Source organism: Bufo gargarizans, chromosome 2 (assembly GCF_014858855.1).
Source record: "Bufo gargarizans isolate SCDJY-AF-19 chromosome 2, ASM1485885v1, whole genome shotgun sequence".
Lineage (NCBI taxonomy): Eukaryota > Metazoa > Chordata > Amphibia > Anura > Bufonidae > Bufo > Bufo gargarizans.
Genome location: NC_058081.1, coordinates 88,079,950 through 88,097,719, shown reverse-complemented (window position 1 = coordinate 88,097,719; position 17,770 = coordinate 88,079,950). Strand labels below are relative to the sequence as shown.

The 17,770-nt window shown below is 40.7% G+C and overlaps 1 protein-coding gene across 1 annotated transcript in view; it reads right to left on the bottom strand.

Annotated features, from left to right (window-relative positions):
- The window catches only part of ARHGAP25 (Rho GTPase activating protein 25), a 99,375-nt gene that overhangs the window by 10,017 nt on the left and 71,588 nt on the right, over nucleotides 1-17,770 (bottom strand). The window contains exons 5-7 of the mRNA XM_044279267.1: nucleotides 6,360-6,567; nucleotides 5,683-5,815; nucleotides 2,183-2,256 (exon numbers count right to left, since the gene is read on the bottom strand). Of these exons, the coding sequence (XP_044135202.1) occupies nucleotides 2,183-2,256; nucleotides 5,683-5,815; nucleotides 6,360-6,567 (415 nt within the window). The remainder of the gene's footprint in view (nucleotides 1-2,182; nucleotides 2,257-5,682; nucleotides 5,816-6,359; nucleotides 6,568-17,770) is intronic.

Sequence of the window (17,770 nt, the reverse complement as noted above, 5' to 3'; positions counted from 1 at the left end):
AGATTTATTCATGTTATATAATTGGTTTTTCACCATTCAATAGAAATATTAGCACATTGGTAGACATAATTGTGAATTTACTTTATATTTAAGCACTGTTACTTTAGGATATTCATTATAATTTAATATTGAAAAATAACACTGGTGTATTGTGTATTGTAAAACTATTATTGTATATGGATATTATATTTGATGATTTTATGTGAAGAGATATGTCAAGTCTTGTGTCTAGATCCTACTATGTACTTATGTATTGATTTTGATGTCCCCTGTAGATTTTATGTGGTCTGTATAAGTAAGGATCGATCTGTACATTACAAGCGGGCTGGGTGACCTCTACTCCCAAATCTAAGATGGGGCCCGCAGAGCGCGCGGCCCTCTGCGCAGGCGCGAATGTGCTGGCGTGGTCTGGGCTCTGACGTGATGCGTTCTGTGCTCCAGGAAGCGCGGCCGTCTCCCGTCATTGCCATGACCGCGCACGCACGTACCGACGGTGTGTGGCGAGTCACGCGCCATATACTGTACACAGCGGTGCACAGTGTTTGATCTAATACAGGTGAGAATGTTTATGTCACTCAGCCCATTTTTAGATCGTTCAGTTTCCATTGGTTCAATGTATGTGACTCCGCCTATCCTTATGGCTACATATACCCGGCTAGCTAGATGTTATAACCCCTTGACAAAGCTGATGGCGAAACGCGCGTCGGGGTACGATCTGGCAGTGGTGTGGTTTACATTTGGGTCAGTATGCATGGTATTATGCTAACTTTACATGGTGGTTAGGTATAGCATGGTGTTATGTTTTGACCGTGTAGGATCAAGTGTCAGTAATACTGATACTGTGATATTCCTATACTGTGGTCAAAGTAACACCTTATATATGCACTGATTATTCTACCCTTGGGTATATATTTCTGCCCTTGCACTTTATATAGATGAATTAAAGTTACCATACACCTGAAGCCCATGAGATTTTAAATGTTCTTAATTATGTGAAGCCAGATTTTTGTAATTATGAAATGTTTAATAAAAATGATGATTATTTGAATGCATATTCAGTGGTGGAATTATGGTTTGTGAAACTTTGATCCATATATTCTCTAGTATTGGTTCCAATTATTCCGATATTGGGTAGTTGATACGGGAAACGTTTATTGGTTGCTTTTGACACACATACACCTACCCCCTGGAGAGTGTTCTTGATCTGGCCAACTGTTGTGAAGGGTGTTTTCTTCACCAGGGAAAGAATTCTTCGGTCATCCACCACAGTTGTTTTCCGTGGTTTTCCGGGTCTTTTGGTGTTGCTGAGCTCACCGCTGCGTTTCCTTCTTTTTAAGAATGTTCCAAACAGTTGTTTTGGCCTACGCCTCATGTTTTTGCTATCTCTCTGATGGGTTTGTTTTGGTTTTTCAGCCTAATTATGGCTTGCTTCACTGATAGTGACAGCTCTTTGGATCTCATCTTGAGAGTTGACAGCAACAGATTCCAAATGCAAATAGCACACATGAAATGAACTCTGGACCTTTTATCTGCTCATTGTAATCTGGATACTGAGGTAATAACACACACCTGGCCATGGAGCAGCTGAGAAGCCAATTGTCCCATTACTTTTGGTTCCTTAACAAGTGGGAGGCACATATGCAAACTGTTGTAATTCCTACACCGTTTACCTGATTTGGATGTAAATACCCTCAAATTAAAGCTGACAGTCTGCAGTTAAAGCACATCTTCTCCGTTACATTTCAAATCCATTGTGGTGGTGTATAGAGCCAAAAATGTTAGAATTGTGTCGATGTCCCAATATTTATGGACCTGACTAAGTCATCGTCTGAGCCACACAGCACCTTCATCGCTGTAGTGTAGGGAGCCATCCGATCAGCAAGTGATGGCCTCTCTAACCAGGAGGGTAGGGCCAGCCTTCCACCCAGCAACTGTCGCTAAAGGCTGCCAGTTAACTACTCCCTCTCATATACAGCCTTCTGGAATACAGAAACATAATTAAGCCGCTCATCACTTTTACCATTGGAAGTGCATATTCAGCAGATATTAATCCTTGTCACACCATAAACATTTTGATAACTTAAGCAGTGAATCACCGGGTCACTGCACACACAGTAGACATCATATAAGTGCCATGGGGTGGCTGGTAGGACTAATTACTGCTGTGAAGATTACAATATACCTGCATATGAAGCTGAGGAGATTGTAATTGTCTTTTGGAAGGAGTCTTATCTGTTTCATGAGTTCTCCATGGCCCTGAAAATATAATCAAGAAATAGTATCAAGCATCTTGTACCTGTAACATTCACGATTGCTAATATAGCATAGAGATTCTGATTAATGCACTTCAACTAAAATCTTCAGTTAGGAATCATTTTGCTATTAACTCGGCCTCCTTATTTGCTGCACCGCTACACTGCACGGACATCTCCAGCTGTCTATGGACTCTGTCTTCCACGTCACCATTCATCACCACCAAGAGCAGCCTAAGCAACACCAAGCAGGAAAACCCAAAGTTCAAGGTAAGAAAGGGTGTATTCTTTACTTCACTGCAAGGCACAGGGAGTGTCCGAACTGTGAATACAACTACTTCCATCCACTGCACATGCCTCGCGGCTTGCTGCATATATTATTAACCCTTACCAGACCAGCGCTGTACATGTACATGAGCTGGCTGGAACTTTAAAGATGATGTCCGCTTACAAAAGCAGGGGACACCATAGCCACCGGGTGCCTGCTGTTTCATACTTTTAACCCTTCAGATGCCATGGTAAAGCGTGACACCAGCATCTGGATGTGTTAAACCCGGAAATGCACGCTTTCGGGGGTGTGCTCCAGCTCCCCCAAGCGGGAATCGGGAGAGCCGGATGCATTGTGCGGCAGCTGCAGTTCCCGAGAAGGAATACAGTGTATTTCTTATGCACTCCAATGCCGATTCGCAGTTTTTGGGTCACTTCACCTCCCACAAAAAATGAAATAAAAAGTCTTACACACTTCATATGGTATCAAAGTACAAATCACCCTGCAAAAAATGAGCCCTCAAACAGCTCCGTACAAAAAAGTTATAGGAGTCAAAATATGGCAATGAAAAGAAAAAAAAATAATTTTCAAGGTTGTTTTATTTTTTTCAAAATTAGGGCTCATGCACACAAACTTATATTCTTTCTGTGTCCGTTCCGTTTATTTTTTTTTTGCAGACCGTATTCAGAACAATTCATTACAACGGGACCGCAAAAAAAAAACTGAAGTTACTCGGTGTGCATTCTGTTTCCGTATGTCCTTATGTCCGTTCCACTAAAATATAGAACATGTTCTATTATTGTCCGCATTACGAACAAGGATAGGACTGTTCTATTGGGGGCAGCTGTTCCGTTCTGCAAAATACGGAATGCACACGGACGTCATCCGTATTTTTTGCAGATTCGTGTTTTGCGGACCGCAAAATACATATGGTCGTGTGCATGAGACCTTAAAATGCAAGTATGTGGAATCACCATTATTGTACTGACTTAGAGAATTAAAGTAACAGGTCAGTTTTACCATGTAGGGAACACCATAAAAACAAAACCCATAAAACAGATTTATAAATTTTTTTACATTTTACCCCATTTGGATTTTTTTTCCAGCTCCCACAACATCGTATGCAATATTAAATGGTGGAATTAGAAAGTGCAACAAACAAGCCCTCATACGGAAAGTGAGCAGAAAAATGTATGGCCCTTCTGAAAGAGATAGAGAGCCTGTAGAGATATCTGTGTTTTTATTCATTTGAAAATCAGCAAGTCCAAGCACCATTGGGCTATCCAGAGCCCTTGGAGCACTGATTTTGCCATATATACAAGATAATGAATTTCTATAAATTTTTATTATAGGCTAAATGAGGGAGAAAAAAAATTAACTGAAGATACAACAGACATGTTTCTTTGGGGATTTGAACCTGACACCCTCTATATGGAAACCAGATGACTTACCTCCAGGCTATAGACCTATTATGTTGAACAGAGTAGTTTTCTATCCTCAGAAAGCTAATACATATTAGTGGTTTTTCACAGGCCTATATTGTGCCTTTCAACAAAAAAAAATAAAAAAAAAATAAGTAATATGCATTAGCTTATTAAGCATATTAAACCCCTATCCTCAACACAGTAAGCCTATAGCCTGGAGGTAATTGCTCTGCCTTCCATATAGAGGGTCTCAGTTCAAATATCAAAAGAGACTTCAGTTATCTCCATCATTTAACCCATAATAAAGGTTGATATAAATTAAAATGTTATGTTTATGGCAAAATGGCCTAATGCTGTACTAAGGCTACTTTCACACTAGCATTTTAGTATTCCGGTATTGAGATTCGTCATAGGGGCTCAATACCAGAAAAAAAACGCTTCAGTTTTGTCCCCATTCAATTATCAATGGGGACAAAACTGAAATGAACATAACGGAATGCACCAAAATGCATTTCGTTCGGTTTAGATGCGTTCCTATACCAGAGAGCAAACCGCAACATGTTGTAGTTTGCTTTCCGTCCTGGGATGCAAAGCAAGACGAATCCGGCATGATCCCCAATGCAAGTCAATGGGGACAAATCCATTTTCTCTGCCACAATCGAAAACAGATCCATTCCCCTATTGACTTTCAATAGAGTTCATGGCGGATCCGTCTTAGTTATGTTAAAGATAATACAACCGGATCGGTTCATAACGGATGCAGGTGGTTGTATTATCATGTAACGGAAGCGTTTTTGCTGAACCCTGCCGGATCCAGTAAAAACGCTAGTGTGAAAGTAGCCTTACCAGGCTGTAAGTAGTGTATATGATATCATGCTATGACACAGCTCTAGGATGAATTTTACTTCTTTCCGTATACTCATACATAATACTCCCCATTCAGGTTAAAGATCTGTTTCTCAATGTAGTTTGACCCAGGGCTGAGTGTCGAGTGTCACAGATATGAGAAGCATGATTGCATCTCTCACCATGCTTGATGTCTAGACAGTCTAGTCCTGTCAATCATGGGGAGGGGGGGGGAGTGTGCAAAGCACAGAGGCATTACAAGAGCAGCGCTCCAAACACTTGGTTTGGACCCCTGGTGCTAAAACTTGTTGATTTAGATATGATATCTCTCCAATTGTTTAACATACAGACAAAATAAAGGTATCATTTTAATTGGCACACTCAACCCTACCAGGCAGTATGGCATGTCTAATAGTGTTGATCACGTTGTCAGGGTTTTTTAAGAAGAGGGGCAGGGGCAGGCTAAGATTGGCCCATTCCTTATGGATAGTATGCTTCTGCAAACTTGGGGGAGGAGATACCGCCTGATGCTTAGGTCAGTCTGTCCTATGGGCAGACCCATATTGACTTTTATGATAGGGCTCCCTATCCTCTATGCATGTCTATGTTGACAATGCAAACATTGCTACTCTCAACACATAGTTAAGTTACATATAAAATAAGCACAAAGCCATTAGCAAGTGAATTTAAAATATGTTTTTTGGATAGTGAATCCAGTCAGTGATTCTGGCTTTAATTGAGGCGCTAGAGTCCTTGGTTTTCTAAGGAAGCATGATTACTCCCAAAAATTTCCATAATCTTTGACTCAAGTCCTCACCCTTGGAGAATCTCCTTGTTTTTACAGTTTTTAATCCCTAGCTGTTGACATTTTTATAAATTCAATATATCTTACCTTCTCCTCATCAATGCTCATTGTATTTTCACATGCTAGACAATCTTCATACTGGGACCATGGAAAGACGGGTTCAGGCAGCTCCCTCAGATACAGTTTAAACAGAGATGCCACAGTGTGGACATCAGTGTCTCTGAAAATACCAATGGAAAGATATGTATGCGCAAATAAAAAGAATATGTATTTAGAAATGGTAGAACATTACATGCTCTGGTCGTGACAGCTTTTGTAGAGACTGTTGAGTAGTACATTTTCTAAAGCAACCATTTGGCAGAGAATATAGAAAGTAGTATAGAAGGTCTTTGTAGTAGGAGGGTTTTTAGGCAATGCTCCATGGGAAAAAGTAAGGTCTCAACCAGTAGGAAGAAAACCTTTCACCTACAGGTAGCTATGCTGTAAATCAATGCCTCTCACTTTGAGAAAGAAAGCACGGAAACATCAGCTGGGTAATAAGCCAGAACTGATATACTCATATGTAGACAGTACACTTTCAGGGCTGTGGCTTATCCACAGTACAGAGTAGGCTTCTGGTTGGCAGAGTCAGATCCCTACTGATACTCTTGGTAGAGATCCAGTTGGTAGTTGGCAATTTAGCACACAGAATATAGAGCTACTTAGCACAGAGAATATAGAATAATCACAAAGCCCTAGTATGTCGTATAAGTATGTAGCTGTACCTCCTAAACGAAGGTCTTTCTCCTGCATCGAATGCTTCCTTCAGTTGCTTCACCAGATTGTCCTGCCCAGGAAGTCGGAATATCCCTTCTTCATTCAGCCCATGCTCTAGGATAAAGTCTGCACACTTTTCCATTAATATGGGAACCATGTGCCTTCCATATTTCTTCTCATACACTATGGTGTCTGTCAGATGCTGGCCAAATACAGCTACAAAGCATAGAAAAGATAGTTGATTTGGTAATTGTGACCTCCATGTCTCTGGAGCATAAAATTATAATGAAATAAAGTCTGCACCTTGTACTGAGGTTTCAGTGTTTTGCACTGCACCAAAGCCATAATAGCCGAATCTGGCAAAAAATCAACTGCTACATCAATCAAGTTATATAAAACACCTACATACTCCTGTCACCTCAGCATTCCATAACTTGAGTACAGATTCAATGCAGGAAAAACAGGAATGGTAGGAAATAGCTTGTAAACACTGACTTTACTGTAGATAAAGCTATTTTACCCACAAGTTTTGGGTCAGTTGCATTTGTTCAGGTTAAGCCTTCCTGACAGTGTCTCCTTCTCCCGTCAATCTACCCATACAACTAGCCTCCCAGTGGCCACATAACGACAATAAAAGTTTCACAAAACAGCCGTAACATTGGTAAAAATAGCCACCCAAGTGCCCAGATAAGCAAAAAGTGTCCGCATAACAGTTACCACAGTACACACATAGTAACATAAACTGCCAAATACAGCGCCCAAAAAATAGCTGCTACAAACATTGACAACATAATAGCAACACCACCACAGTGCAACGAGACGAATCCTTGCCAGAAATCAGAATTTCTCAAGAATATTTTTAATTCATCTAAGTTGCAGGTAGAAAGCGGGATGCTTCTGCTTCATATACACTGGAGATACACCAGAGAGCACAGCAGGCAGAATCTGGTATCATTTTGATGATATGATGATGATGATGGCCATCTCTACTTATCTCATACTGTATCATATTCTCTATACCACTGCCACATGTAGAGAAGAATGGGTATAAGAAGAGGAACTTTAGCCTACAATCCGATAATCATCTATACATAGGACTATCTCATAAACACTGGCTATTTCCTGCTAACAATCTGAAAAGTTACATAGATGGAAAGAAAATTGTAAAGTGGAAATATTATAGCATTGGCCTACATGTTTTTCTAAAGTCCACAAGCACAAATGACCAAGAAATTTTTTACACTACAGATAAGTGTTCCAATCCATAAAGCAGGTTTTCATTCACTTTAGTAAATAGACAAAATTAAATTCAAAGACGTTTCCTTGAGTAGGTTTCTCAGCACTGTCTGTTCTTTTAGGCTTTCTTGGAACCCAATATGTGCAGAACTTTCCCGGGTTTCATATGTTCTGCTCTTTTCAGCAACATTACCAGGAGCAATACTTTAAAGTAAATCTGTCAACAATACCATGATAAACTGCTTACATCACTAGCTATGGGCTGGGGACAGCAGGACAAACATACTGTTTATGATTAGGAGTAGTGTGAATATGAAGTTTTATTCTGCCTTATTCTGCTCCTGCATGTGCCTAGGGCTGGGCTTCTCTGTGAAGTTCTTTCTACATTGAGCTGCTTCACAGTTCCTTCATCTGGTCTGCGAGACAGCTGTATCATCCAGCCAGGAGACCAGCACACTGGTCACTCAGGGCAGAGGAGAAGGGTTGTGAAACAGCTCAATACAGAGAGCACTTCATAGTGAAGCCCCACCCTGGGCAAGTGCAGGAGTGGAAACTGCCTGAATAAATGTTTATATTCAATTTCTCTTGATGCTAAATACTCCACAAAAGGTATGTGTGTAGTGTTCTCCTGAACTTCTAGCTAGGGATGCCAACAGACTCCCTTTAAGGGAGAAGCATGGCCTTATGGACAAAGCCTATATGGTGAAACATGGAATACCTATGGAGGTGTACTGTATGGAGCTGTAGGTACTCCATGTTAGCTCAGTACAAGAGCATATTATGTAGATATTGTTGATAATGTGGTATCTAAAGGAACATGATACAACTAAAATTGTAGACATATGGAGGTATAGGATGGCCAGATAGACTTCATATTTCATTTCAGACCTTGTATGGAGCCATAAATCAGCCACAGTGGAATTGAAGTTACTAGATATTATGGCAATATCATGGAAGCATCACCAATGAAAAAGTATGTAAATTTGCGCTTGGGCATAGGAACTTCACAGATTTAGGGGAAAAGTCAAGTGGTATATGCCACCATTACAAAAAACATTGCCTGAGATTGTAAAGGTAGATGGGTCTCAGCTGCACTACTAGACAGATAAGGGCACTGCTTATTGCAGACTTGTCCTTCTAATTCCAGAAACCCCATTAATCAGTATGATCAAAAGATATCCAAATAACACAGACATGCTGCAATATTATGCAGGGATGTATTACCTTACACAAACGTACACAATAAAAACATTAATTATGATATATATCATCCGATTGACAAATGCGTGTCAGAATTACGTGCCAGAGCATCATCAAAGTTTTAAAAATTAAAATTTCAAATCAATTCGAAAAACTGACATTGTCCAATGCATTCATAGATGCAATGATTATTCTGATGAGAGGTCTCTATTAATTAAATGCACATTGCATTAAAACCTAAGTGACAAGAAGAGCATTGTATTAATCATTTTATTAATTAATTATAGGTCAAAATGAAAAATACTGGTAATCTATCAGATCGTCAGGTTATTTGGTTTTTGTTTTAGGACCAAACAGCCATATTTGAGGGAGGCTGAAGAAAACCTAAAAGGTTATACTGTATATTGTATTTTTTATTATGATCTAAACCCTTCTCTGTCTCCTGTCCATGGAGTACTACACACAGCCTGTCCAAAGCTGACAATGTCCTCCTGGTATTATGACTACCTCTGTGCTGCAGTTTAAGAGTCTTTCTTCTGTCAGCGAGGCATATCAGCTTCATCTTCAGAGCCGGGATGCAGCCGAGATTCCACCCTAATTTCTTATAGCACTGAGACATCCTAGGACAGGAGACCACTCTGTGCTCTTGCTTGATCCCAGGTGGCTGTGGGTGTCAGCGAGAGGCTGCTCTCATTCTCTTCAGCTGTGCTTTGGATCATGGGTTGGGCCTGCCCGTACCTGCCTCTCATACAAAAGGCAGCCTTTGTTTTAAAGAAATGGGTATAAAGCAAGGTTTCTGTCCCCTCCCTGTAAACCTCACTATTGCCTGCTAATTGTTAACTCCTTCTTTCCCAGTATACAACATTTTATAAATCAATAGATATACGATAGGCCAAAGTTCATTATGGAGGTATATTACACATACAGATGGAGCATAGATTTCAGTTAAGTGGACACAATATATTTATTAGAAATGCATGGCTAGATACCACTCAATTAAAGCATTGTGCATATAGCATTCTAATTACCAACTTGTTTGCTGGCCCTTGGCACATGTAAAGGCTCCACTTTATTCTGTAGATTTACAAATGGTCCATAAGACCAATAACGCCTTTTTGTTTATTTTATGTGCCAATTATTAAAACATTACATTTATTAGATGCTTTGTTAAAATAAACAAAATAAAGATGTTTTAAAAATATCAGCTGTGTCACATGGTTGCTTTGTATTTTTTCCACTTTAGTAGAACTGTTTGACTCACAGTCTACTAGGCAATAATGTGCCGGTACTGCGCTCTAGTTATCGGCTCACCATCCTTTAATTCTTCGCTACATCAATTATTTTAATCCTAGATGCTGCTCCATACTCCATAGTCAAACTGGCGTCTTCAGGGGAATTGGGCAGACTGTGTTTGAGAGGGGCGGGGATGGCTCGATAAAGTATTTATTAATGACATCACCGATGTCTCTAGCGTATCGCCAGTTTCCATATTCCCATGTCGGGATTAGTCCTGAGTTAAAAGGACTCTAATTGCAAGAATCCCGTCCTTACCCATCCTTCTATTACCTGATGTCCTCACAAAGTACACCCCCTTCCTTCCCTCTATACATTCCAGCGCATGAACCCGGACTTGGTTCTCACACCGTAAGCCCGTGTCTACTGTGCATGTCAGAGGGCTTAGGCTCTGCGCCTCACAATTCGCAACACTGCGCATGTCACCGGACTTAGTCTCTCTTCCCTACAGATCACCGATCTCACATATATCGCAGGACTTAGTCTGTTCTTCAACAAATAGCTTTGTTCATTAGCAGTAGCACATGCCCAAATATTTCTTTGTTCTTCCATTTATTTCAGATAGATTATTAATCTATACATTTTATATTGTTTATTTCTTATGATCATGATTTTTTTTTTATTATCATTAATCTATTGACCATGCAGTATGCCAATATTCAGGTGATATATCCATTTTGTTTCTTCTCGTTGCAACTTTTTCCTCAATATCTCCTTGTCTTGGGCCTATCTTCATTTTCTTCATACCCCAAATTTGAGGTTTTTTGTATCTCCCCTATATATATACTGAATATGTCTTGCAAGGGCTGTAGCCGAGTCTGTATTAATACAACTTAGCTGTTTTTATATCCGTCTTCTTAGTTGTTGTATGTTTTTTTCTATATATAACTTAGGGCATCCACATTCAAGTAGCATAGATCACTCCTGTTGATTTACAATTAATATACTCCTTAATTTGATACTTCTTATTGTCCACTGGATTAGTGAACTCTTTTTTAGGTACCATCTTGTTGCAAAATATACAGTCTCCACAGGGGTAAGAGCCCCTTGTCGATAGCCATGTAGCTTTTTTTTGCTGGTAATGACTATGCACCAGGTTGTCTTTTAGGTTTCTACCCCTTCTATATGTAATAGTTGGATTGGGGGGAATCACTTCTTTCAACTCCTCATCTGTCGGCAAAATGTGCCAATGGCGCTTCAAGATGTTCCTGACTTTTTCATGTTGTACATCATATGTACCAAATGCATCATATTATTTTCTTATTTTCAATTATTTGCTTATGACTTTGTAACAGAATAGTTCTTTCAGTATTTTTAGCTTTATTGTATGCCTTATGCAAGACATTTTTTAGGCTAACCTCTGGCCCTGTATCTTCTGTATAAAAGCTGACTTTCTTCCTCAAAACCTTTTTTGGTTGAGCAATTTATTTTTGCTCGAAGGTACTGACCCACCGGAATACCTTTCTTCAAGGCCGGTGAGTGATAACTCTCCCAGTGGAGAAAGTTGTTAGTTGAGTTGGTCTTCCTAAACCCTTCTGTTTTGACACTCCCATCAGACTCAAGGGCAATTTTCCGGTCCAAAAAATTTTGATTCTTTTTGTGTATTTCAGCAGTAAACTTAAGACCTATTGTGTTGTTATTTAGGGTCTCTACACATAGTAAAAAGTGTTTTTTAGTGTTCTCCCATAAAATTAAGATATCATTTATGTAACGTCCCCCAAATAAAATGTGTTAGTGAAATCAATGTGTTTTTCCGTGAATACTATCCTATCAAATTAGCAAAACTCGGTGCACAAATCGTCCCCATTACTGTCCCGGTGATCTGTAAATAATAACCACTATTAAATAAAAAATAATTGTGTTAACAAAAAGTGTAAAAGTGACAACACAAAATGATGTGTTCACAATAGTGTGTCCCCTTGGTGCCTAAAAAATATTGGATTGCCTCTAATCCAAAATCGTGCTGAATACTTGTGTACAGTGCTTCTACATCAAGACTGGCAATCGTTGTTGTTTTGTTTACCTGTATGCCCTGGAGCCTGACGAGAGTGTCTTCCATGTCCTTCAAATAGGACGTTAGGCCAGGCACAAATGGGGATATCACCTGGTCCACATAGCTGCTGATGTCGCTATAGTTGGTCTTGGATTAAAGAGAACTTTATATTCTTCTTTTGTTATTAAAAATTTTTCTTTTGCTGACAGCAAGATATTTTTCAATTCTCTGGTGTATTTTTATTCGGATTATCTTTCAACAGTTTGTATGTGTTAGTATCTTGGAGTAGGGTCATTACTATCATTTTGTAATCCACTTTGTCTGGCAGAACCACATTTCCGCCTTTATCTGAGGGCTTGATTTCCAATTCAATATTATTCATAAATTCATCCAGAGCTGCCTTTGTTTAGGGCTCTTTCACATTTGCGTTGTCCGGATCCGTTGTGTACTCCATTTGCCGGAATTACACGTCGGATCCGGAAAAACACAAGTGAACTGAAAACATTTGAAGACGGATCAGTCTTCAAAATGCGTTCAGTGTTACTATGGCAGCCAGGACGCTATTAAAGTCCCGGTTGCCATAGTAGTAGTGGGGAGCGGGGGAGCAGTATACTTACCGTCCGTGCGGATCCCGGGGCGCTCCAGAATGACGTCAGAGCGCCCCATGCGCATGGATGACGTGTCCATGCGATCACGTCATCCATGCGCGTGGGGCGCCCTGACGTCACTGAAGCGCCCCGGGAGCTGCACGGATGGTAAGCATACTGCTCCCCCGCTCCCCACTACACTTTACCATGGCTGCCAGGACTTTAGCGTCCTGGCAGCCATGGTAACCATTCAGAAAAAGCTAAACGTCGGATCCGGTAATGCGCCGAAACGACGTTTAGCTTAAGGCCGGATCCGGATTAATGCCTTTCAATTGGCATTAATTCCGGATCCGGCCTTGCGGCAAGTGTTCAGGATTTTTGGCCGGAGCAAAAAGCGCAGCATGCTGCGGTATTTTCTCCGGCCAAAAAACGTTCCGGTCCGGAACTGAAGACATCCTGATGCATCCTGAATGGATTTCTCTCCATTCAGAATGCATTGGGATAATCCTGATCAGGATTCTTCTGGCATAGAGCCCCAATGACGGAACTCTATGCCGGAACAGAACAACGACCACATATGGGGTGTTTCTGTAAACTGCTGTACGGGCACATGGCTGGGCACAGAAGGAAAGGAACGCCATATGGTTTTTGGAGGGCAGATTTCAGTGGGATAATTTTAAGTTGCCATGTCACATTTGAAGCACCCCTGATGCACCCCTAGAGTAGAAACTCCAATAAAATGACTCCATTTTGGAAACTACAGGATAAGGTGGCAGTTTTGTTGGTACTATTTTAGGGTACATATGATTTTTGATTGCTCTATATTACACTTTTTGTGAGGCAAGGTAACAAAAATAGCTGTTTTGGCACTTTTTTTTTTTTTACAATGTTCATCTGACAGGTTAGATCATGTGGTATTTTTATAGAGCAGGTTGTTACAGACGCGACAATACTAAATATGACTTTTTTGTTTCAGTTTTACATAATAAAGAATTTTTGAAAAAAAAGTATTTTTTAGTGTCTGCATATTCTGAAAGCCATAGTTTTTAGAATTTTTTGGGTGACTGTCTTATGTGGGGGCAAATTTTCTTTTGGTATGAGATGACAGTTTTAGTGTAAATACAACTTTTTGATCGCTTGGTATTACACTTTTTGTGATGTAAGGTAATAAAATTTTTACGGTGTTCATCTGAGGGGTTAGTTCATGTGGTATTTTTATAGAGCAGGTTGTTATGGACACGGCGATACCTAATATGTCTACTTTTTCTATTTACTTTACATTTAACACAATAAAATCATTTTTGAAACATAAAAAAATCATAGTTTTTTTATTTTTTGGGCGATTGTCTTAGGTGGGGGCTAATTTTTTGCGGGGTGAGGTGACAGTTAGATTGCCCCCCAAATTAGTACCATACGCCTTTTTGATCGCTTGGCGTTGCACTTTTAGTGATGCAACATGACCAAAATGTTTTTTTTAGCACAGTTTTTATTTTATTTTTTTGACAGTGTTCACCTGAGGGATTAGGTCATGTGATATTTTTATAGAGCCGGTCGATATGGACGCGGTGATACCTAATATGTCTACTTTTCTTTTTTTTCCTATTTTTTACAATTTTTTTACTTTATTTTGGGAAAAGGACGATTTTTTTACTTGAAATTTTTTATATTTTTTTGTGAAACTTTGTTTTTTAACTTTTTTAATTTTTTATTTTTTTTTACAACTTTTGGGGGTCTGATCCCCTTTACAATGCATTACAATACTTCTGTATTGTGATGGATTGGCTATAAGTGCATTACCAGTGTAATACATTTACAGCCTGCTTACTGTGAGATCCAGGGAGTTATATCTCACAGTCTCTCACTGAAGGCAGCCACGATGCCTCCCGATGGCCACCCCGCAGTGCAAGGGTTAATGCGCTGGCATCTGTTTTTTCACCGATGCCAGCGCATAGAGCAGGGGTCCGGCTGACGAGAAGAGACAGTCCCCTGCAGCTGATCGGGCGGACACAGCTCCTGCACTCACCCAATCAGCGTGCTGTAATAGTACTACGCTGGGCGGCAAGTCACGTCCCGCTGCGCCATACTATTATGGCGCTGGGCGGGAAGGGGTTAAATTATAGCCGATCTGTTCTTTTTTGGGTTTTATTTTTTGGAGATCTTTAGTTACTAGGTCCACAAAAGATTGAATATTCCCATATTTAGTGAAGGGGGGGTGAATTTTGATTGAGGAGTTAATGTACTAAAGGGGGCTACTGGTTTATTGCATTCTCCCCTATGTTCTTTCTGTAATTATTCAATTATTTGTATCTCTTCCTCCTCCCTTCTATTTAGTTCATCGCCATCTCTCTCTTTATTTTTTATATTCCTTGTGTAACGCTAGTTTTCTAGCAAATAATTTGACCCAGGTGAAACTGTCAAAATAAGGTGCTGGTGTGAAGGATAAACCTTTTTGTATGAGAGTTTCATGTTCTGGTCTTAAAGTGATTTTGGATAAATTAATTATCTGTATTCGCATATCTTGTTGATCAGCAGCTATGTCCTCTGTTGATGTCACACCTGTGGCAGGTGTTAGAAGGTCTGAAAGACTGGCTGCACATGAGTAATCTGACAGCCTCTTTTGGTTTCACTTTGTCTGTGTGTTGCAGGTATTCAGTCCTGTTCAGGTGTGGATAATGTGACCTTTACCTCTCCCTATTTAGTCTGACTTTACCCATCACTCCTTGCTTTGAATAGTTTCATTTGGTTTTGGAAGAGCTGGAGTGTGGTTCTTGTTGAAGTCCTGGAGCAGGGTTTTATAGGTGGTGACCCTTTTCCTTCCCTAGCGGTGAGGCCTAGTGTCTTTCCCCTTTCTTATTGTTGTCTTTTGGTGTTCTCCCCTACTACATCTGTGACATTATCCAGAGCCATTCATCGGTGGTTAAACCTTTAACAGACATGACCAGGAAGAGTGCTGATATTTCTATCTGATCTGATGCGGCATTACAGGCCTTTTCTGCTGTGAATGAATGTTTTGCTTCAGCTCCTATTCTGGTTGAGGTTGATGCTTCCGAGGTAGGGGTAGGAGCAATCTTGTTGCAGGGTCCTTCACCCAGTAAATGGCGCCCATGTGCATTTTTCTCTAACAAAAAACTCTTGACTGCTGAAAGGAATTATGATGTGGGGAATAGGGAATTGCTGGCCATTAAGTTGGCGTTCGAGGAATGGAATCATTGGTTGGAAGGAGCAATTCATCCTATTACGGTAATTACGGATCACAAGAATCTGGCCTACCTGGAGTCGGCTAAGCGACTGAACCCAAGGTAAGCCAGATTTAACTTCATTGTTACTTACCGCCCTGGGTTAAGAACGTCAAGGCGGATGCTTTGTCACGTAGCTTTCCTGGGGGGGTGAGTCTAATGACCCTAGTCCCATTTTATCTGAAGGGGTAGTCAAATCTGCTCTTTATCCTGCTCTCGAGGCCAGGGTGTTGGAGGTACAGGAGGATGCTCCGGACTCTTGTCCTCCAGGGAAATTGTTTGTTCCCTCCAAATTACATCACAAGGTGTTCGAGGAACATCACTGTATTGTGCTTGCTGGGCACTCTGGGAGCAGATCGACTGTCGATCTCATCTCTCGCAGATTCTGGTGACCGGGGTTGCGTAAGTGTGTTGAGGACTATGTGTCAGCCTGTGGTACCTGTGCACGTGCTAAGGTGACACATACTCGGCCTTCCGGATCTATGTTTCCATTGCCCATCCCGTCAAGACCTTGGACCCATTTGTCCATAGTTTTTATTACAGATTTACAGAATTCTTCGGGAAAAAACGTGATTCTGGTGTTGTCGATCGTTTTAATAAAATGGCACACTTTATTGCATTACCCACCTGTAGTCTACCCAATGTTAAAACTCTTGTACAGGTGTTTGTCGATAACATTGTGAAACTACATGGCATTCCCTCTGATGTGGTGTCCGATAGAGAGACTCAGTTTGTTTCCAGATTCTGTAAAGCGTTCTGTACTCGTCTGGGTGTACAATTGTCCTTCTCTTCGGCTTTTCATCCTCAGTCGAACGGACAGACGGAGCGCACTAATCAGAATCTGGAGATGTTTTGTTTCAGAGAATCAGGAAGAGTGGTCTTCATTTTTATCGTTAGCCGAGTTTGCTATAAATAACCATAGACAGGAATCCACTGATAAGTCGCCATTTTTTGGGGCATATGGGTTCCATCCACAGTTTGGTACATTTTCTGGTGCTCAAAATTCTGTCATTCCTGAGGAGGAACGAGTTTCCTGTTCTTTGTCTTCTATTTGTCCGAAAATCCAAAATAACCAGAAAAAGATGGGCAACAGGTAAAAGCGTGTGGCTGACAGAAGAGGTATGAGTGGTCCGGACTTCAGAGTAGGTGATTCTGTGTGGTTTTCAACAAGAAACATTTAACTTAAGGTACCTTCTTGGAAGTCGGGCCCAAGATTTATTGGTCCATATAAGATCACTGCAATTGTTAACCCTGTAGCCTTCCATCTTGAACTTCCTCAGGCTTTGAAAATCCATAACGTATTTCATAAATCAGTGTTAAAGAAATGTGTCAAACCTGTTGAGCCATCCTCCTTACCTCCCACTCCTGTCATGGTGGACGGCAATTTAGAATTTCAGATCAGCAGGAGTGTAGACTCCCGAGTTCTCAGGAGATCCCTCCAGTATATTGTTCATTGGATAGGGTACGGACCAGAGAAGAGGATGTGGGTTCCAGCGACTGATGTTAATGCTAGTCGTCTGGTGAGAGCATTCCACAGAGCTCATCCTGATAAGGTCGGTCCTGGGTGCCTGGAGGTCACCCGTAGAAGGGGGGGTACTGTCACACCTGTGACAGGTCTTAGAAGGTCTGTAAGAGTGGCTCCACATGAGTGATCTGACAGCCTCTTTTGGTTTCACTTTGTCTGTGTGTTGCTGGTATGTCCATACCTCCTGTTCAGGTGTGGATCATGTGACCTTTACCTCCCGCTTTTTTAGTCTAACTTTACCCATCACTCCAGTAAACTTCAGAAAAAGATAGAAAACTTAGAGTGAAATCAAAGAAAGAAAGCACTGTAAATATAATAGAGACGAAAGGGATTTTGAGGCAGGACCTAT